Genomic DNA, 19,932 nt, shown 5'->3' with positions numbered 1-19,932 from the left:
ATAATAATAATAATAATAATAATAATTTTAATAATAATAATAATAATAATAATAATTTTAATAATAATAATAATAATAATAATAATAATAATAATAATAATAATAACAATAATAATACTGGGTATTTCTGTGGCAGGATGAGAGAGGAGGCAGAGAGACGGGCAGCTGTGATGAGAGACCAGCCAATGTCTCCTGGTGACTGGGTGGTCTACTGGGTGGAGTATGTTATCAGGCACCGGGGCGCACCCCACCTTCGCTCCCCGTTCATCACTATGCCCTGGTGAGTGTTACCATGCCATGGTGAGTGTTACCATGCCATGGTGAGTGTTACCATGCCATGGTGAGTGTTACCATGACCTGGTGAGTGTTACCATGCCCTGGTTAGTGTCACCATGCCCTGGTGAGTGTTCCCATGCCATGGTGAGTGTTACCATGCCCTGGTGAGTGTTACCATGCCCTGGTGAGTGTTACCATGCCCTGGTGAGTGTCACCATGCCCTGGTGAGTGTTACCATGCCCTGGTGAGTGTTACCATGCCCTGGTGAGTGTCATCATGCCCTGGTGAGTGTTACCATGCCCTGGTGAGTGTTACCATGCCCTGGTGAGTGTTACCATGCCCTGGTGAGTGTCACCATGCCCTGGTGAGTGTCACCATGCCCTGGTGAGTGTCACCATGCCCTGGTGAGTGTTACCATGCCCTGGTTAGTGTCACCATGCCCTGGTGAGTGGCACCATGCCCGGGTGAGTGGCACCATGTCCTTGTGAGTGTCACCATGCCCTGGTGAGTCTCACCATGCCCTGGTGAGTGTCACCATGCCCTGGTGAGTGTTACCATGCCCTGGTCAGTGTCACCATGACCTGGTGAGTGGCACCATGCCCTGGTGAGTGGCACCATGCCCAGGTGAGTGTCACCATGACCTCGTGAGTGTCACCATGCCCTGGTTAGTGTCACCATGCCTTGGTGAGTGTCACCATGACCTGGTGAGTGGCACCATGCCCTGGTGAGTGTCACCATGACCTGGTGAGTGTCACCATGCCCTGGTTAGTGTCACCATGCCTTGGTGAGTGTCACCATGACCTGGTGAGTGGCACCATGCCCTGGTGAGTGTCACCATGACCTGGTGAGTGTCACCATGCCCTGGTCAGTGGCACCATGCCCTGGTGAGTGTCACCATGCCCTGGTGAGTGTCACCATGACCTGGTGAGTGGCACCATGCCCTTGTGAGTGTCACCATGCCCTGGTGAGTGTCACCATGTCCTGGTGAGTGTTACCATGCCCTGGTGAGTGTCACCATGCCCTGGTGAGTGTCACCATGCCCTGGTGAGTGTCACCATGCCCTGGTGAGTGTCACCATGCCCTGGTGAGTGTCACCATGCCCTGGTGAGTGTCACCATGCCCTGGTGAGTGTCACCATGCCCTGGTGAGTGTCACCATGCCCTGGTGAGTGTCACCATGCCCTGGTGAGTGTCACCATGCCCTGGTGAGTGTCACCATGCCCTGGTGAGTGTCACCATGCCCTGGTGAGTGTCACCATGCCCTGGTGAGTGTCACCATGTCCTCGCGAGTGTTACCATGCCCTGGTGAGTGTTACCATGCCCTGGTGAGTGTCACCATGCCCTGGTGAGTGTCACCATGCCCTGGTGAGTGTCACCATGCCCTGGTGAGTGTCACCATGCCCTGGTGAGTGTCACCATGCCCTGGTGAGTGTTACCATTAACTGGTGAGTGTTACCATGTCCTGGTGAGGGTCACCATGTCCTGGTTAGTGTCACCATGCCCTGGTGAGTGTCACCATGCCCTGGTCTGTGTCACCCTGCCCTGGAGAGTGTCACCATGCCCTGGTGAGTGTCACCATGTCCTGGTGAGTGTCACCATGCCCTGGTGAGTGTCACCATGCCCTGGTGAGTGTCACCATGCCCTGGTGAGTATTACCATGCCCTGGTTAGTGTCACCATGCCCTGGTGAGTGGCACCATGCCCGGGTGAGTGGCACCATGCCCTGGTGAGTGTCACCATGCCCTGGTGAGTCTCACCATGCCCTGGTGAGTGTCACCATGCCCTGGTGAGTGTTACCATGCCCTGGTCAGTGTCACCATGACCTGGTGAGTGGCACCATGCCCTGGTGAGTGGCACCATGCCCAGGTGAGTGTCACCATGACCTCGTGAGTGTCACCATGCCCTGGTTAGTGTCACCATGCCTTGGTGAGTGTCACCATGACCTGGTGAGTGTCACCATGCCCTGGTTAGTGTCACCATGCCTTGGTGAGTGTCACCATGACCTGGTGAGTGGCACCATGCCCTGGTGAGTGTCACCATGACCTGGTGAGTGTCACCATGCCCTGGTCAGTGGCACCATGCCCTGGTGAGTGTCACCATGCCCTGGTGAGTGTCACCATGACCTGGTGAGTGGCACCATGCCCTTGTGAGTGTCACCATGCCCTGGTGAGTGTCACCATGTCCTGGTGAGTGTTACCATGCCCTGGTGAGTGTCACCATGCCCTGGTGAGTGTCACCATGCCCTGGTGAGTGTCACCATGCCCTGGTGAGTATCACCATTGCCCTGGTGAGTGTCACCATGCCCTGGTGAGTGTCACCATGCCCTGGTGAGTGTCACCATGCCCTGGTGAGTGTCACCATGCCCTGGTGAGTGTCACCATGCCCTGGTGAGTGTCACCATGCCCTGGTGAGTGTCACCATGCCCTGGTGAGTGTCACCATGCCCTGGTGAGTGTCACCATGCCCTGGTGAGTGTCACCATGTCCTCGCGAGTGTTACCATGCCCTGGTGAGTGTTACCATGCCCTGGTGAGTGTCACCATGCCCTGGTGAGTGTCACCATGCCCTGGTGAGTGTCACCATGCCCTGGTGAGTGTTACCATTAACTGGTGAGTGTTAACATGTCCTGGTGAGGGGTCACCATGTCCTGGTTAGTGTCACCATGCCCTGGTGAGTGTCACCATGCCCTGGTCTGTGTCACCCTGCCCTGGAGAGTGTCACCATGCCCTGGTGAGTGTCACCATGTCCTGGTGAGTGTCAACATGCCCTGGTGAGTGTCACCATGCCCTGGTGAGTGTCACCATGCCCTGGTTAGTGTCACCATGCCCTGGTTAGTGTCACCATGCCCTGGTGAGTGTCACCATGCCCTGGTGAGTGGCACCATGCCCTGGTGAGTGGCACCATGCAATGGTGAGTGGCACCATGCCCTGGTGAGTGTTACCATTAACTGGTGAGTGTTACCATGCCCTGGTGAGTGTCACCATGCCCTGGTGAGTGTCACCATGCCCTGGTGAGTGTCACCATGCCCTGGTGAGTGTTACCATTAACTGGTGAGTGTTACCATGTCCTGGTGAGGGTCACCATGTCCTGGTTAGTGTCACCATGCCCTGGTGAGTGTCACCATGCCCTGGTGAGTGTCACCATGCCCTGGTGAGTGTCACCATGCCCTGGTGAGTGTCACCATGCCCTGGTGAGTGTCACCATGCCCTGGTGAGTGTCACCATGCCCTGGTGAGTGTCACCATGCCCTGGTCTGTGTCACCCTGCCCTGGTGAGTGTCACCATGCCCTGGTGAGTGTCACCATGTCCTGGTGAGTGTCACCATGCCCTGGTGAGTGTCACCCTGCCCTGGTGAGTGGCACCATGCCCTGGTGAGTGGCACCATGCCCTGGTGAGTGTCACCATGCCCTGGTGAGTGTTACCATTAACTGGTGAGTGTTACCATGCCCTGGTGAGTGTCACCATGCCCTGGTGAGTGTCACCATGCCCTGGAGAGTGTCACCATGCCCTGGTGAGTGTTACCATTAACTGGTGAGTGGCACCATGCCCTGGTGAGTGTCACCATGCCCTGGTGAGTATCACCATGCCCTGGTGAGTGTCACCATGCCCTGGTGAGTGTCACCATGCCCTGGTGAGTGTCACCATGCCCTGGTGATTGTCACCATGCTATTGTCAGTGTCACCATGCCCTGGTTAGTGTCACAATGCCCTGGTCAGTGTCACCATGCCCTGGTTAGTGTCACCATGTCCTGGTGAGTGTCACCGTGCCCTGGTGAGTGTCACCATGCCCTGGTGAGTGTCACCATCCCCTGGTGAGTGTCACCATGCCCTGGTGAGTGTCACCATGCCCTGGTGAGTGTTACCATTAACTGGTGAGTGACACCATGCCCTGGTGAGTGTCACCATGCCCTGGTGAGTGTCACCATGCCCTGGTGAGTGTCACCATGCCCTGGTGAGTGTCACCATGCCCTGGTGAGTGTCACCATGCCCTGGTGATTGTCACCATGCCATTGTCAGTGTCACCATGCCCTGGTTAGTGTCACAATGACCTGGTCAGTGTCACCATGCCCTGGTTAGTGTCACCATGTCCTGGTCAGTGTCACCATGCCCTGGTTAGTGTCACCATGTCCTGGTGAGTGTCACCATGCACTGGTGAGTGGCACCATGCCCTGGTGAGTGTCACCATGCCCTGGTGAGTGTCACCATGCCCTGGTGAGTGTTACCATGTCCTGGTGAGTGTCACCATGCCCTGGTGATTGTCACCATGCCATTTTCAGTGTCACCATGCCCTGGTCAGTGTCACCATGCCCTGGTGAGGGTCACCATGCCCTGGTGAGTGTCACCATGCCCTGGTGAGTCACCATGTACTGGTGAGTGTCACCATGCCCTGGTGAGTGTTACCATGTCCTGGTGAGTGTCACCATGCCCTGGTGAGTGTCACCATGCCCTGGTTAGTGTCACCATGCCCTTGTGAGTGTCACCATTAACTGGTGAATGTCACCATGCCCTGGTTAGTGTCATCATGCCCTGGTTAGTGTTACCATGCCCTGGTGAGTGTCACCATGCCCTGGTGAGTGTCACCATGCCCTGGTGAGTGTCGCCATGCCCTGGTGAGTGTCACCATGCCCTGGTGAGTGTCACCATTAACTGGTGAGTGTCACCATGCCCTGGTGAGTGTCACCATGTCCTAGTGAGTGTCACCATGCCCTGGTTAGAGTCACCATGCCCTGGTGAGTGTCACCATGCCCTAGTGAGTGTCACCATGCCTTTGTGCGTGTTACCATGCCCTGGTGAGTGTCACCATGCCCTGGTGAGTGTCACCATGTCCTGGTGAGGGTCACCATGTCCTGGTTAGTGTCACCATGCCCTGGTGAGTGTCACCATGCCCTGGTGAGTGTTACCATTAACTGGTAAGTGTTACCATGTCCTGGTGAGGGTCACCATGTCCTGGTGAGGGTCACCATGTCCTGGTTAGTGTCACCATGCCCTGGTGAGTGTCACCATGCCCTGGTGAGTGTCACCCTGCCCTGGTCAGTGTCACCATGCCCTGGTGAGTGTCACCATGTCCTGGTGAGTGTCACCATGCCCTGGTGAGTGTCACCATGCCCTGGTGAGTGGCACCATGCCCTGGTTAGTGTCACAATGCCCTGGTCAGTGTCACCATGCCCTGGTGAGTGTCACCATGCCCTGGTGAGTCACCATGTACTGGTGAGTGTCACCATGCCCTGGTGAGTGTTACCATGTCCTGGTTAGTGTCACCATGCCCTGGTTAGTGTCACCATGCTTTAGTTAGTGTCACCATGCCCTGGTGAATGTCTCTATGTCCTGGTGAGTGTCACCATGCCCTGGTGAGTGTCACCATGCCCTGGTTAGTGTCACCATGCCCTGGTTAGTGTCACCATTAACTGGTGAGTGTCACCATACCCTGGTGAATGTCACCATGTCCTGGGTAGTGTCACCATGCCCTGGTGAGTGTCACCATGCCCTGGTTAGGGTCACCATGCTTTAGTTAGTGTCACCATGCCCTGGTTAGTGTCACCATGCTTTAGTTAGTGTCACCATGTCCTGGGTAGTGTCACCATGCCCTGGTGAGTGTCACCATGCCCTGGTTAGGGTCACCATGCTTTAGTTAGTGTCACCATGCTCTGGTTAGTGTCACCATGCTTTAGTTAGTGTCACCATGCCCTGGTGAGTGTCACCATGCCCTGGTGAGTGTCACCATTCCCTGGTTAGTGTCACCATGCTTTAGTTAGTGTCACCATGCCCTGGTTAGTGTCACCATGCTTTAGTTAGTGTCACCATGCCCTGGTGAGTGTTACCATGCCCTGGTTAGTGTCACCATGTCCTGGTGAGTGTCACCATGCCCTGGTGAGTGTCACCATGCCCTGGTTAGTGTCACCATGCTTTAGTTAGTGTCACCATGCCCTGGTTAGTGTCACCATGCTTTAGTTAGTGTCACCATGCCCTGGTGAGTGTTAGCATGTCCTGGTTAGTGTCACCATGCCCTGGTGAGTGTCACCATGCCCTGGTTAGTGTCACCATGTCCTGGTGAGTGTCACCATGCCCTGGTGAGTGTCACCATGCTCTGGTTAGTGTCACCATGCCCTGGTGAGTGTCACCATGTCCTGGTTAGTGTCACCATGCCCTGGTTAGTGTCACCATGTCCTGGTGAGTGTCACCATGCCCTGGTGAGTGTCACCATGCCCTGGTTAGTGTCACCATGCCCTGGTGAGTGTCACCATGCCCTGTTGAGCGTCACCATGCCCTGGTGAATGTCACCATGTCCTGGTTAGTGTCACCATGCCCTGGTGAGTGTCACCATGTCCTGGTGAGTGTCACCATGCCCTGGTTAGTGTCACAATGCCCTGGTGAGGGTCACCATGCCCTGGTTAGTGTCACCATTAACTGGTGAGTGTCACGATTAACTGGTGAGTGTCACCATTAACTGGTGAGTGTCACCATACCCTGGTGAATGTTACCATGCCCTGGTGAGTGTCACCATGCCCTGGTGAGTGTCACCATGCCCTGGTTAGTGTCACCATGCTTTAGTTAGTGTCACCATGCCCTGGTGAGTGTTACCATGCCCTGGTGAGTGTCACCATGCCCTGGTGAGTGTCACCATGCCCTGGTTAGTGTCACCATGCTTTAGTTAGTGTCACCATGCCCTGGTGCGTGTCACCATGCCCTGGTGCGTGTCACCATGCTCTGGTGAGTGTCACCATGCCCTGGTTAGTGTCACCATGCCCTGGTGAGTGTCACCATGCCCTGGTGAGTGTCACCACACCCTGGTGAGTGTTACCATGCCCAGGTGAGTGTTACCATGCCCTGGTGAGTGTCACCATGCCCTGGTTAGTGTCACTACACCCTGGTTAGTGTCACTACACCCTGGTTAGTGTCACCATGCTTTAGTTAGTGTCACCATGTCCTGGTGAGGGTCACCATGTCCTGGTTAGTGTCACTATGCCCTGGTGAGTGTCACCATGCCCTGGTGAGTGTCACCATGCCCTGGTGAGTGTCACCATGCCCTGGTGAGTGTCACCATGCCCTGGTGAGTGTCACCATGCCCTGGTGAGTGTCACCATGCCCTGGTCTGTGTCACCCTGCCCTGGTGGGTGTCACCATGCCCTGGTGAGTGTCACCATGTCCTGGTGAGTGTCACCATGCCCTGGTGAGTGTCACCCTGCCCTGGTGAGTGGCACCATGCCCTGGTGAGTGGCACCATGCCCTGGTGAGTGTCACCATGCCCTGGTGAGTGTTACCATTAACTGGTGAGTGTTACCATGCCCTGGTGAGTGTCACCATGCCCTGGTGAGTGTCACCATGCCCTGGTGAGTGTCACCATGCCCTGGTGAGTGTTACCATTAACTGGTGAGTGGCACCATGCCCTGGTGAGTGTCACCATGCCCTGGTGAGTATCACCATGCCCTGGTGAGTGTCACCATGCCCTGGTGAGTGTCACCATGCCCTGGTGAGTGTCACCATGCCCTGGTGATTGTCACCATGCTATTGTCAGTGTCACCATGCCCTGGTTAGTGTCACAATGCCCTGGTCAGTGTCACCATGCCCTGGTTAGTGTCACCATGTCCTGGTGAGTGTCACCATGCCCTGGTGAGTGTCACCATGCCCTGGTGAGTGTCACCATCCCCTGGTGAGTGTCACCATGCCCTGGTGAGTGTCACCATTCTCTGGTGAGTGTTACCATTAACTGGTGAGTGACACCATGCCCTGGTGAGTGTCACCATGCCCTGGTGAGTGTCACCATGCCCTGGTGAGTGTCACCATGCCCTGGTGAGTGTCACCATGCCCTGGTGAGTGTCACCATGCCCTGGTGATTGTCACCATGCCATTGTCAGTGTCACAATGCCCTGGTTAGTGTCACAATGACCTGGTCAGTGTCACCATGCCCTGGTTAGTGTCACCATGTCCTGGTCAGTGTCACCATGCCCTGGTTAGTGTCACCATGTCCAGGTGAGTGTCACCATGCACTGGTGAGTGTCACCATGCCCTGGTGTGTGTCACCATGCCCTGGTGAGTGGCACCATGCCCTGGTGAGTGTCACCATGCCCTGGTGAGTGTCACCATGCCCTGGTGAGTGTTACCATGTCCTGGTGAGTGTCACCATGCCCTGGTGATTGTCACCATGCCATTTTCAGCGTCACCATGCCCTGGTCAGTGTCACCATGCCCTGGTGAGGGTCACCATGCCCTGGTGAGTGTCACCATGCCCTGGTGAGTCACCATGTACTGGTGAGTGTCACCATGCCCTGGTGAGTGTTACCATGTCCTGGTTAGTGTCACCATGCCCTGGTTAGTGTCACCATGCTTTAGTTAGTGTCACCATACCCTGGTGAATGTCACCATGTCCTGGTGAGTGTCACCATGCCCTGGTGAGTGTCACCATGCCCTGGTTAGTGTCACCATGCCCTTGTGAGTGCACCATTAACTGGTGAGTGTCACCATGCCCTGGTTAGTGTCATCATGCCCTGGTTAGTGTTACCATGCCCTGGTGAGTGTCACCATGCCCTGGTGAGTGTCACCATGCCCTGGTGAGTGTCGCCATGCCCTGGTGAGTGTCACCATGCCCTGGTGAGTGTCACCATTAACTGGTGAGTGTCACCATGCCCTGGTGAGGGTCACCATGCCCTGGTGAGTGTCACCATGCCCTGGTGAGTGTCACCATGTCCTAGTGAGTGTCACCATGCCCTGGTTAGAGTCACCATGCCCTGGTGAGTGTCACCATGCCCTGGTGAGTGTCACCATGCCTTTGTGCGTGTTACCATGCCCTGGTGAGTGTCACCATGCCCTGGTGAGTGTCACCATGTCCTGGTGAGGGTCACCATGTCCTGGTTAGTGTCACCATGCCCTGGTGAGTGTCACCATGCCCTGGTGAGTGTTACCATTAACTGGTAAGTGTTACCATGTCCTGGTGAGGGTCACCATGTCCTGGTGAGGGTCACCATGTCCTGGTTAGTGTCACCATGCCCTGGTGAGTGTCACCATGCCCTGGTCAGTGTCACCCTGCCCTGGTCAGTGTCACCATGCCCTGGTGAGTGTCACCATGTCCTGGTGAGTGTCACCATGCCCTGGTGAGTGTCACCATGCCCTGGTGAGTGGCACCATGCCATGGTGAGTGGCACCATGCCCTGGTGAGTGTCACCATGCCCTGGTGATTGCCACCATGCCATTTTAAGTGTCACCATGCCCTGGTTAGTGTCACAATGCCCTGGTCAGTGTCACCATGCCTTGGTGAGTGTCACCATGCCCTGGTGAGTCACCATGTACTGGTGAGTGTCACCATGCCCTGGTGATTGTTACCATGTCCTGGTTAGTGTCACCATGCCCTGGTTAGTGTCACCATGCTTTAGTTAGTGTCACCATGCCCTGGTGAATGTCTCTATGTCCTGGTGAGTGTCACCATGCCCTGGTGAGTGTCACCATGCCCTGGTTAGTGTCACCATGCCCTGGTTAGTGTCACCATTAACTGGTGAGTGTCACCATACCCTGGTGAATGTCACCATGTCCTGGGTAGTGTCATCATGCCCTGGTGAGTGTCACCATGCCCTGGTTAGGGTCACCATGCTTTAGTTAGTGTCACCATGCCCTGGTTAGTGTCACCATGCTTTAGTTAGTGTCACCATGTCCTGGGTAGTGTCACCATGCCCTGGTGAGTGTCACCATGCCCTGGTTAGGGTCACCATGCTTTAGTTAGTGTCACCATGCTCTGGTTAGTGTCACCATGCTTTAGTTAGTGTCACCATGCCCTGGTGAGTGTCACCATGCCCTGGTGAGTGTCACCATACCCTGGTTAGTGTCACCATGCTTTAGTTAGTGTCACCATGCCCTGGTTAGTGTCACCATGCTTTAGTTAGTGTCACCATGCCCTGGTGAGTGTTACCATGCCCTGGTTAGTGTCACCATGTCCTGGTGAGTGTCACCATGCCCTGGTGAGTGTCACCATGCCCTGGTTAGTGTCACCATGCTTTAGTTAGTGTCACCATGCCCTGGTTAGTGTCACCATGCTTTAGTTAGTGTCACCATGCCCTGGTGAGTGTTAGCATGTCCTGGTTAGTGTCACCATGCCCTGGTGAGTGTCACCATGCCCTGGTTAGTGTCACCATGTCCTGGTGAGTGTCACCATGCCCTGGTGAGTGTCACCATGCTCTGGTTAGTGTCACCATGCCCTGGTGAGTGTCACCATGTCCTGGTTAGTGTCACCATGCCCTGGTTAGTGTCACCATGTCCTGGTGAGTGTCACCATGCCCTGGTGAGTGTCACCATGCCCTGGTTAGTGTCACCATGCCCTGGTGAGTGTCACCATGCCCTGTTGAGCGTCACCATGCCCTGGTGAATGTCACCATGTCCTGGTTAGTGTCACCATGCCCTGGTGAGTGTCACCATGTCCTGGTGAGTGTCACCATGCCCTGGTTAGTGTCACAATGCCCTGGTGAGGGTCACCATGCCCTGGTTAGTGTCACCATTAACTGGTGAGTGTCACCATTAACTGGTGAGTGTCACCATTAACTGGTGAGTGTCACCATACCCTGGTGAATGTTACCATGCCATGGTGAGTGTCACCATGCCCTGGTGAGTGTCACCATGCCCTGGTTAGTGTCACCATGCTTTAGTTAGTGTCACCATGCCCTGGTGAGTGTTACCATGCCCTGGTGAGTGTCACCATGCCCTGGTGAGTGTCACCATGCCCTGGTTAGTGTCACCATGCTTTAGTTAGTGTCACCATGCCCTGGTGCATGTCACCATGCCCTGGTGCGTGTCACCATGCTCTGGTGAGTGTCACCATGCCCTGGTTAGTGTCACCATGCCCTGGTGAATGTCACCATGCCCTGGTGAGTGTCACCACACCCTGGTGAGTGTTACCATGCCCAGGTGAGTGTTACCATGCCCTGGTGAGTGTCACCATGCCCTGGTTAGTGTCACTACACCCTGGTTAGTGTCACTACACCCTGGTTAGTGTCACCATGCTTTAGTTAGTGTCACCATGCCCTGGTGCGTGTCACCATGCCCTGGTGCGTGTCACCATGCTCTGGTGAGTGTCACCATGCCCTGGTTAGTGTCACCATGCCCTGGTGAGTGTCACCATGCCCTGGTGAGTGTCACCACACCCTGGTGAGTGTTACCATGCCTTGGTGAGTGTCACCATGCCCTGGTGAGTGTCACCATGCCCTGGTGAGTGTTACCATGCCCTGGTGAGTGTCACCATGCCCTGGTGAGTGTTACCATGCCCTAGTGAGTGTCACCATGCCCTGGTGAGTGTCACCATGCCCTGGTGAGTGTCACCATGCCCTGGTTAGTGTCACTACACCCTGGTGAGTGTCACCATGCCCTGGTGCGTGTTACCATGCCCTGGTGATTGTCACCATGCCCTGGTTAGTGTCACCACACCCTGGTGAGTGTCACCATGCCCTGGTGAGTGTCACCATGCCCTGGTGAGTGTCACCATGCCCTGGTTAGTGTCACCACACCGTGGTGAGTGTCACCATGCCCTGGTGAGTGTTACCATGTCCTGGTTAGTGTCACCTGGCCCTGGTTAGTGTCACCATGCTTTAGTTAGTGTCACCACACCCTGGTGAGTGTCACCATGCCCTGGTGAGTGTCACCATGCCCTGGTGCGTGTTACCATGCCCTGGTGATTGTCACCATGCCCTGGTGAGTGTCACCATGCCCTGGTTAGTGTCACCACACCCTGGTGAGTGTCACCATGCCCTGGTGAGTGTCACCATGCCCTGGTGAGTGTCACCATGCCCTGGTGAGTGTCACCATGCCCTGGTGAGTGTCACCATGCCCTGGCGAGTGTCACCATGCCCTGGTGAGTGTTACCATGCCCTGGTGAGAGTCACCATGCCCTGGTGAGTGTTAACATGCCCTGGTGATTGTCACCATGCCCTGGTGAGTGTCACCATGCCCTGGTTAGTGTCACCACACCCTGGTGAGTGTCACCATGCCCTGGTGAGTGTCACCATGCCCTGGTGAGTGTCACCATGCCCTGGTGAGTGTCACCATGCCCTGGTGAGTGTTACCATTAACTGGTGAGTGGCACCATGCCCTGGTGAGTGTCACCATGCCCTGGTGAGTGTCACCATGCCCTGGTGAGTGTCACCATGCCCTGGTGAGTGTCACCATGCCCTGGTGAGTGTCACCATGCCCTGGTGAGTGTCACCATGCCCTGGTGAGTGTCACCATGTCCTCGTGAGTGTTACCATGCCCTGGTGAGTGTTACCATGCCCTGGTGAGTGTCACCATGCCCTGGTGAGTGTCACCATGCCCTGGTGAGTGTCACCATGCCCTGGTGAGTGTCACCATGCCCTGGTGAGTGTTACCATTAACTGGTGAGTGTTACCATGTCCTGGTGAGGGTCACCATGTCCTGGTTAGTGTCACCATGCCCTGGTGAGTGTCACCATGCCCTGGTGAGTGTCACCATGCCCTGGTGAGTGTCACCATGCCCTGGTGAGTGTCACCATGCCCTGGTGAGTGTCACCATGCCCTGGTGAGTGTCACCATGCCCTGGTGAGTGTCACCATGCCCTGGTCTGTGTCACCCTGCCCTGGTGAGTGTCACCATGCCCTGGTGAGTGTCACCATGTCCTGTTGAGTGTCACCATGCCCTGGTGAGTGTCACCCTGCCCTGGTGAGTGGCACCATGCCCTGGTGAGTGGCACCATGCCCTGGTGAGTGTCACCATGCCCTGGTGAGTGTTACCATTAACTGGTGAGTGTTACCATGCCCTGGTGAGTGTCACCATGCCCTGGTGAGTGTCACCATGCCCTGGTGAGTGTCACCATGCCCTGGTGAGTGTTACCATTAACTGGTGAGTGGCACCATGCCCTGGTGAGTGTCACCATGCCCTGGTGAGTATCACCATGCCCTGGTGAGTGTCACCATGCCCTGGTGAGTGTCACCATGCCCTGGTGAGTGTCACCATGCCCTGGTGATTGTCACCATGCTATTGTCAGTGTCACCATGCCCTGGTTAGTGTCACAATGCCCTGGTCAGTGTCATCATGCCCTGGTTAGTGTCACCATGTCCTGGTGAGTGTCACCATGCCCTGGTGAGTGTCACCATGCCCTGGTGAGTGTCACCATCCCCTGGTGAGTGTCACCATGCCCTGGTGAGTGTCACCATGCCCTGGTGAGTGTCACCATGCCCTGGTGAGTGTTACCATTAACTGGTGAGTGACACCATGCCCTGGTGAGTGTCACCATGCCCTGGTGAGTGTCACCATGCCCTGGTGAGTGTCACCATGCCCTGGTGAGTGTCACCATGCCCTGGTGAGTGTCACCATGCCCTGGTGATTGTCACCATGCCATTGTCAGTGTCACCATGCCCTGGTTAGTGTCACAATGACCTGGTCAGTGTCACCATGCCCTGGTTAGTGTCACCATGTCCTGGTCAGTGTCACCATGCCCTGGTTAGTGTCACCATGTCCTGGTGAGTGTCACCATGCACTGGTGAGTGTCACCATGCCCTGGTGTGTGTCACCATGCCCTGGTGAGTGGCACCATGCCCTGGTGAGTGTCACCATGCCCTGGTGAGTGTCACCATGCCCTGGTGAGTGCTACCATGTCCTGGTGAGTGTCACCATGCCCTGGTGATTGTCACCATGCCATTTTCAGTGTCACCATGCCCTGGTCAGTGTCACCATGCCCTGGTGAGGGTCACCATGCCCTGGTGAGTGTCACCATGCCCTGGTGAGTCACCATGTACTGGTGAGTGTCACCATGCCCTGGTGAGTGTTACCATGTCCTGGTTAGTGTCACCATGCCCTGGTTAGTGTCACCATGCTTTAGTTAGTGTCACCATACCCTGGTGAATGTCACCATGTCCTGGTGAGTGTCACCATGCCCTGGTGAGTGTCACCATGCCCTGGTTAGTGTCACCATGCCCTTGTGAGTGTCACCATTAACTGGTGAGTGTCACCATGCCCTGGTTAGTGTCATCATGCCCTGGTTAGTGTTACCATGCCCTGGTGAGTGTCACCATGCCCTGGTGAGTGTCACCATGCCCTGGTGAATGTCGCCATGCCCTGGTGAGTGTCACCATGCCCTGGTGAGTGTCACCATTAACTGGTGAGTGTCACCATGCCCTGGTGAGGGTCACCATGCCCTGGTGAGTGGCACCATGCCCTGGTGAGTGTCACCATGTCCTAGTGAGTGTCACCATGCCCTGGTTAGAGTCACCATGCCCTGGTGAGTGTCACCATGCCCTGGTGAGTGTCACCATGCCTTTGTGCGTGTTACCATGCCCTGGTGAGTGTCACCATGCCCTGGTGAGTGTCACCATGTCCTGGTGAGGGTCACCATGTCCTGGTTAGTGTCACTATGCCCTGGTGAGTGTCACCATGCCCTGGTGAGTGTTACCATTAACTGGTAAGTGTTACCATGTCCTGGTGAGGGTCACCATGTCCTGGTGAGGGTCACCATGTCCTGGTTAGTGTCACCATGCCCTGGTGAGTGTCACCATGCCCTGGTCAGTGTCACCCTGCCCTGGTCAGTGTCACCATGCCCTGGTGAGTGTCACCATGTCCTGGTGAGTGTCACCATGCCCTGGTGAGTGTCACCATGCCCTGGTGAGTGGCACCATGCCATGGTGAGTGGCACCATGCCCTGGTGAGTGTCACCATGCCCTGGTGATTGCCACCATGCCATTTTAAGTGTCACCATGCCCTGGTTAGTGTCACAATGCCCTGGTCAGTGTCACCATGCCCTGGTGAGTGTCACCATGCCCTGGTGAGTCACCATGTACTGGTGAGTGTCACCATGCCCTGGTGAGTGTTACCATGTCCTGGTTAGTGTCACCATGCCCTGGTTAGTGTCACCATGCTTTAGTTAGTGTCACCATGCCCTGGTGAATGTCTCTATGTCCTGGTGAGTGTCACCATGCCCTGGTGAGTGTCACCATGCCCTGGTTAGTGTCACCATGCCCTGGTTAGTGTCACCATTAACTGGTGAGTGTCACCATACCCTGGTGAATGTCACCATGTCCTGGGTAGTGTCACCATGCCCTGGTGAGTGTCACCATGCCCTGGATAGGGTCACCATGCTTTAGTTAGTGTCACCATGCCCTGGTTAGTGTCACCATGCTTTAGTTAGTGTCACCATGTCCTGGGTAGTGTCACCATGCCCTGGTGAGTGTCACCATGCCCTGGTTAGGGTCACCATGCTTTAGTTAGTGTCACCATGCTCTGGTTAGTGTCACCATGCTTTAGTTAGTGTCACCATGCCCTGGTGAGTGTCACCATGCCCTGGTGAGTGTCACCATACCCTGGTTAGTGTCACCATGCTTTAGTTAGTGTCACCATGCCCTGGTTAGTGTCACCATGCTTTAGTTAGTGTCACCATGCCCTGGTGAGTGTTACCATGCCCTGGTTAGTGTCACCATGTCCTGGTGAGTGTCACCATGCCCTGGTGAGTGTCACCATGCCCTGGTTAGTGTCACCATGCTTTAGTTAGTGTCACCATGCCCTGGTTAGTGTCACCATGCTTTAGTTAGTGTCACCATGCCCTGGTGAGTGTTAGCATGTCCTGGTTAGTGTCACCATGCCCTGGTGAGTGTCACCATGCCCTGGTTAGTGTCACCATGTCCTGGTGAGTGTCACCATGCCCTGGTGAGTGTCACCATGCTCTGGTTAGTGTCACCATGCCCTGGTGAGTGTCACCATGTCCTGGTTAGTGTCACCATGCCCTGGTTAGTGTCACCATGTCCTGGTGAGTGTCACCATGCCCTGGTGAGTGTCACCATGCCCTGGTTAGTGTCACCATGCCCTGGTGAGTGTCACCATGCCCTGTTGAGCGTCACCATGCCCTGGTGAATGTCACCATGTCCTGGTTAGTGTCACCATGCCCTGGTGAGTGTCACCATGTCCTGGTGAGTGTCACCATGCCCTGGTTAGTGTCACAATGCCCTGGTGAGGGTCACCATGCCCTGGTTAGTGTCACCATTAACTGGTGAGTGTCACCATTAACTGGTGAGTGTCACCATTAACTGGTGAGTGTCACCATACCCTGGTGAATGTTACCATGCCCTGGTGAGTGTCACCATGCCCTGGTGAGTGTCACCATGCCCTGGTTAGTGTCACCATGCTTTAGTTAGTGTCACCATGCCCTGGTGAGTGTTACCATGCCCTGGTGAGTGTCACCATGCCCTGGTGAGTGTCACCATGCCCTGGTTAGTGTCACCATGCTTTAGTTAGTGTCACCATGCCCTTAGGCGTGTCACCATGCCCTGGTGCGTGTCACCATGCTCTGGTGAGTGTCACCATGCCCTGGTTAGTGTCACCATGCCCTGGTGAGTGTCACCATGCCCTGGTGAGTGTCACCACACCCTGGTGAGTGTTACCATGCCCAGGTGAGTGTTACCATGCCCTGGTGAGTGTCACCATGCCCTGGTTAGTGTCACTACACCCTGGTTAGTGTCACTACACCCTGGTTAGTGTCACCATGCTTTAGTTAGTGTCACCATGCCCTGGTGCGTGTCACCATGCCCTGGTGCGTGTCACCATGCTCTGGTGAGTGTCACCATGCCCTGGTTAGTGTCACCATGCCCTGGTGAGTGTCACCATGCCCTGGTGAGTGTCACCACACCCTGGTGAGTGTTACCATGCCCTGGTGAGTGTCACCATGCCCTGGTGAGTGTCACTATGCCCTGGTGAGTGTTACCATGCCCTGGTGAGTGTCACCATGCCCTGGTGAGTGTTACCATGCCCTGGTGAGTGTCACCATGCCCTGGTGAGTGTCACCATGCCCTGGTGAGTGTCACCATGCCCTGGTTAGTGTCACTACACCCTGGTGAGTGTCACCATGCCCTGGTGCGTGTTACCATGCCCTGGTGATTGTCACCATGCCCTGGTTAGTGTCACCACACCCTGGTGAGTGTCACCATGCCCTGGTGAGTGTCACCATGCCCTGGTGAGTGTCACCATGCCCTGGTTAGTGTCACCACACCCTGGTGAGTGTCACCATGCCCTGGTGAGTGTTACCATGTCCTGGTTAGTGTCACCTTGCCCTGGTTAGTGTCACCATGCTTTAGTTAGTGTCACCATGCCCTGGTTAGTGTCACTACACCCTGGTGAGTGTCACCATGCCCTGGTGCGTGTTACCATGCCCTGGTGATTGTCACCATGCCCTGGTTAGTGTCACCACACCCTGGTGAGTGTCACCATGCCCTGGTGAGTGTCACCATGCCCTGGTGCGTGTTACCATGCCCTGGTGATTGTCACCATGCCCTGGTGAGTGTCACCATGCCCTGGTTAGTGTCACCACACCCTGGTGAGTGTCACCATGCCCTGGTGAGTGTCACCATGCCCTGGTGAGTGTCACCATGCCCTGGTGAGTGTCACCATGCCCTGGTGAGTGTCACCATGCCCTGGCGAGTGTCACCATGCCCTGGTGAGTGTTACCATGCCCTGGTGAGTGTCACCATGCCCTGGTGAGTGTTAACATGCCCTGGTGATTGTCACCATGCCCTGGTGAGTGTCACCATGCCCTGGTTAGTGTCACCACACCCTGGTGAGTGTCACCATGCCCTGGTGAGTGTCACTATGCCCTGGTGAGTGTCACCATGCCCTGGTGAGTGTCACCATGTCCTGGTGATTGTCACCATGCCCTGGTTAGTGTCACCACACCCTGGTGAGTGTCACCACACCCTGGTGAGTGTCACCATGATGCCCTGGTGAGTGTTACCATGCCCTGGTGAGTGTCACCATGCCCTGGTGAGTGTTACCATGCCCTGGTGAGTGTCTCCATGCCCTGGTGAGTGTCACCATGACCTGGTGAGTGTCACCATGCCCTGGTGAGTATCACCATGTCCTGGTGAGTGTCACCATGCCCTGGTGAGTGTTACCATGCCCTGGTGAGTGTCACCATGCCCTGGTGAGTGTCACCATGCCCTGGTGATTGCCACCTTGCCATTATCAGTGTCACCATGCCCTGGTTAGTGTCACAATGCCCTGGTCAGTGTCACCATGCCCTGGTTATTGTCACCATGTCCTGGTGAGTGTCACCATGCACTGGTGAGTGTCACCATGCCCTGGTGAGTGTCACCATGCCCTGGTGAGTGGCACCATGCCCTGGTGAGTGTCACCATGCCCTGGTGAGTGTCACCATGCCCTGGTGAGTGTTACCATGTCCTGGTGAGTGTCACCATGCCCTGGTGATTGTCACCATGCCATTTTCAGTGTCACCATGCCCTGGTTATTGTCACCATGTCCTGGTGAGTGTCACCATGCACTGGTGAGTGTCACCATGCCCTGGTGAGTGGCACCATGCCCTGGTTAGTGTCACAATGCCCTGGTCAGTGTCACCATGCCCTGGTGAGTGTCACCATGCCCTGGTGAGTGTTACCATGTCCTGGTTAGTGTCACCTTGCCCTGGTTAGTGTCACCATGCTTTAGTTAGTGTCACCATGCCCTGGTGAATGTCACCATGTCCTGGTGAGTGTCACCATGCCCTGGTGAGTGTCACCATGCCCTGGTTAGTGTCACCATGCCCTGGTGAGGGTCACCATGCCCTGGTGAGTGTCACCATGCCCTGGTTAGTGTCACCATGCCCTGGTGAGGGTCACCATGCCCTGGTTAGTGTCACCATTAACTGGTGAGTGTCACCATGCCCTGGTGAGTGTCACCATGCCCTGGTTAGTGTCACCATGCCCTGGTGAGTGTTACCATGCCCTGGTGAGTGTCACCATGCCCTGGTGAGTGTCACCATGCCCTGGTTAGTGTCACCATGCCCTGGTTAGTGTCACCATGCCCTGGTTAGTGTCACCATGTCCTGGTTAGTGTCACCATGCCCGGTGAGTGTCACCATTCCCTGGTTAGTGTCACCATGCTTTAGTTAGTATCACCATGCCCTGGTTAGTGTCACCATGCCCTGGTTAGTGTCACCATGCCCTGGTTAGTGTCACAATGCCCTGGTGAGTGTCACCAGGCCCTGGTTAGTGTCACCATGTCCTGGTGAGTGTCACCATGCCCTGGTGAGTGTCACCATGCCCTGGTCAGTGTCACCATGCCCTGGTCAGTGTCACCATGCCCTGGTGAGTGTCACCATGCCCTGGTGAGTGTTACCATGCCCTGGTGAGTGTTACCATGCCCTGGTGAGTGTCACCATGCCCTGGTGAGTGTCACCATGCCCTGGTTAGTGTCACCATGCTTTAGTTAGTGTCACCATGCCCTGGTGCGTGTCACCATGCCCTGGTGCGTGTCATCATGCTCGGGTGAGTGTCACCATGCCCTGGTTAGTGTCACCATGCCCTGGTGAGTGTCACCATGCCCTGGTGAGTGTTACCATGCCCTGGTGAGTGTCACCATGCCCTGGTGAGTGTCACCATGCCCTGGTGCGTGTCACCATGCCCTGGTGAGTGTCACCATGCCCTGGTGCGTGTCACCATGCCCTAGTGCGTGTCACCATGCCCTGGTGCGTGTCACCATGCCCTGGTGAGTGTCACCATGCCCTGGTGAGTGTCACCATGCTCTGGTGTGTCACCATGCCCTGGTTAGTGTCACCATGCCCTGGTGCGTGTCACCATGCCCTGGTGAGTGTTACCATGCCCTGGTGATTGTCACCATGCCCTGGTGAGTGTCACCATGCCCTGGTTAGTGTCACCACACCCTGGTGAGTGTCACCATGCCCTGGTGAGTGTCACCATGCCCTGGTG

At 55.7% G+C, this 19,932-nt stretch overlaps 1 protein-coding gene across 2 annotated transcripts in view; it reads left to right on the top strand.

Moving 5' to 3' along the window:
* LOC123770538 (UDP-glycosyltransferase UGT5) overlaps positions 1-19,932 on the top strand; it is a 177,627-nt gene that overhangs the window by 151,156 nt on the left and 6,539 nt on the right. For both annotated transcript variants that reach the window (XM_045762547.2, XM_045762546.2), the window contains one exon: positions 137-280. In XM_045762547.2, the coding sequence (XP_045618503.2) occupies positions 137-280 (144 nt within the window). The remainder of the gene's footprint in view (positions 1-136; positions 281-19,932) is intronic.

Source organism: Procambarus clarkii, chromosome 46 (assembly GCF_040958095.1).
Source record: "Procambarus clarkii isolate CNS0578487 chromosome 46, FALCON_Pclarkii_2.0, whole genome shotgun sequence".
Taxonomy (NCBI): Eukaryota; Metazoa; Arthropoda; class Malacostraca; order Decapoda; family Cambaridae; genus Procambarus; species Procambarus clarkii.
Note: the sequence above shows the minus strand (reverse complement) of the source record. Positions and strands in the feature narration are given on the sequence as shown.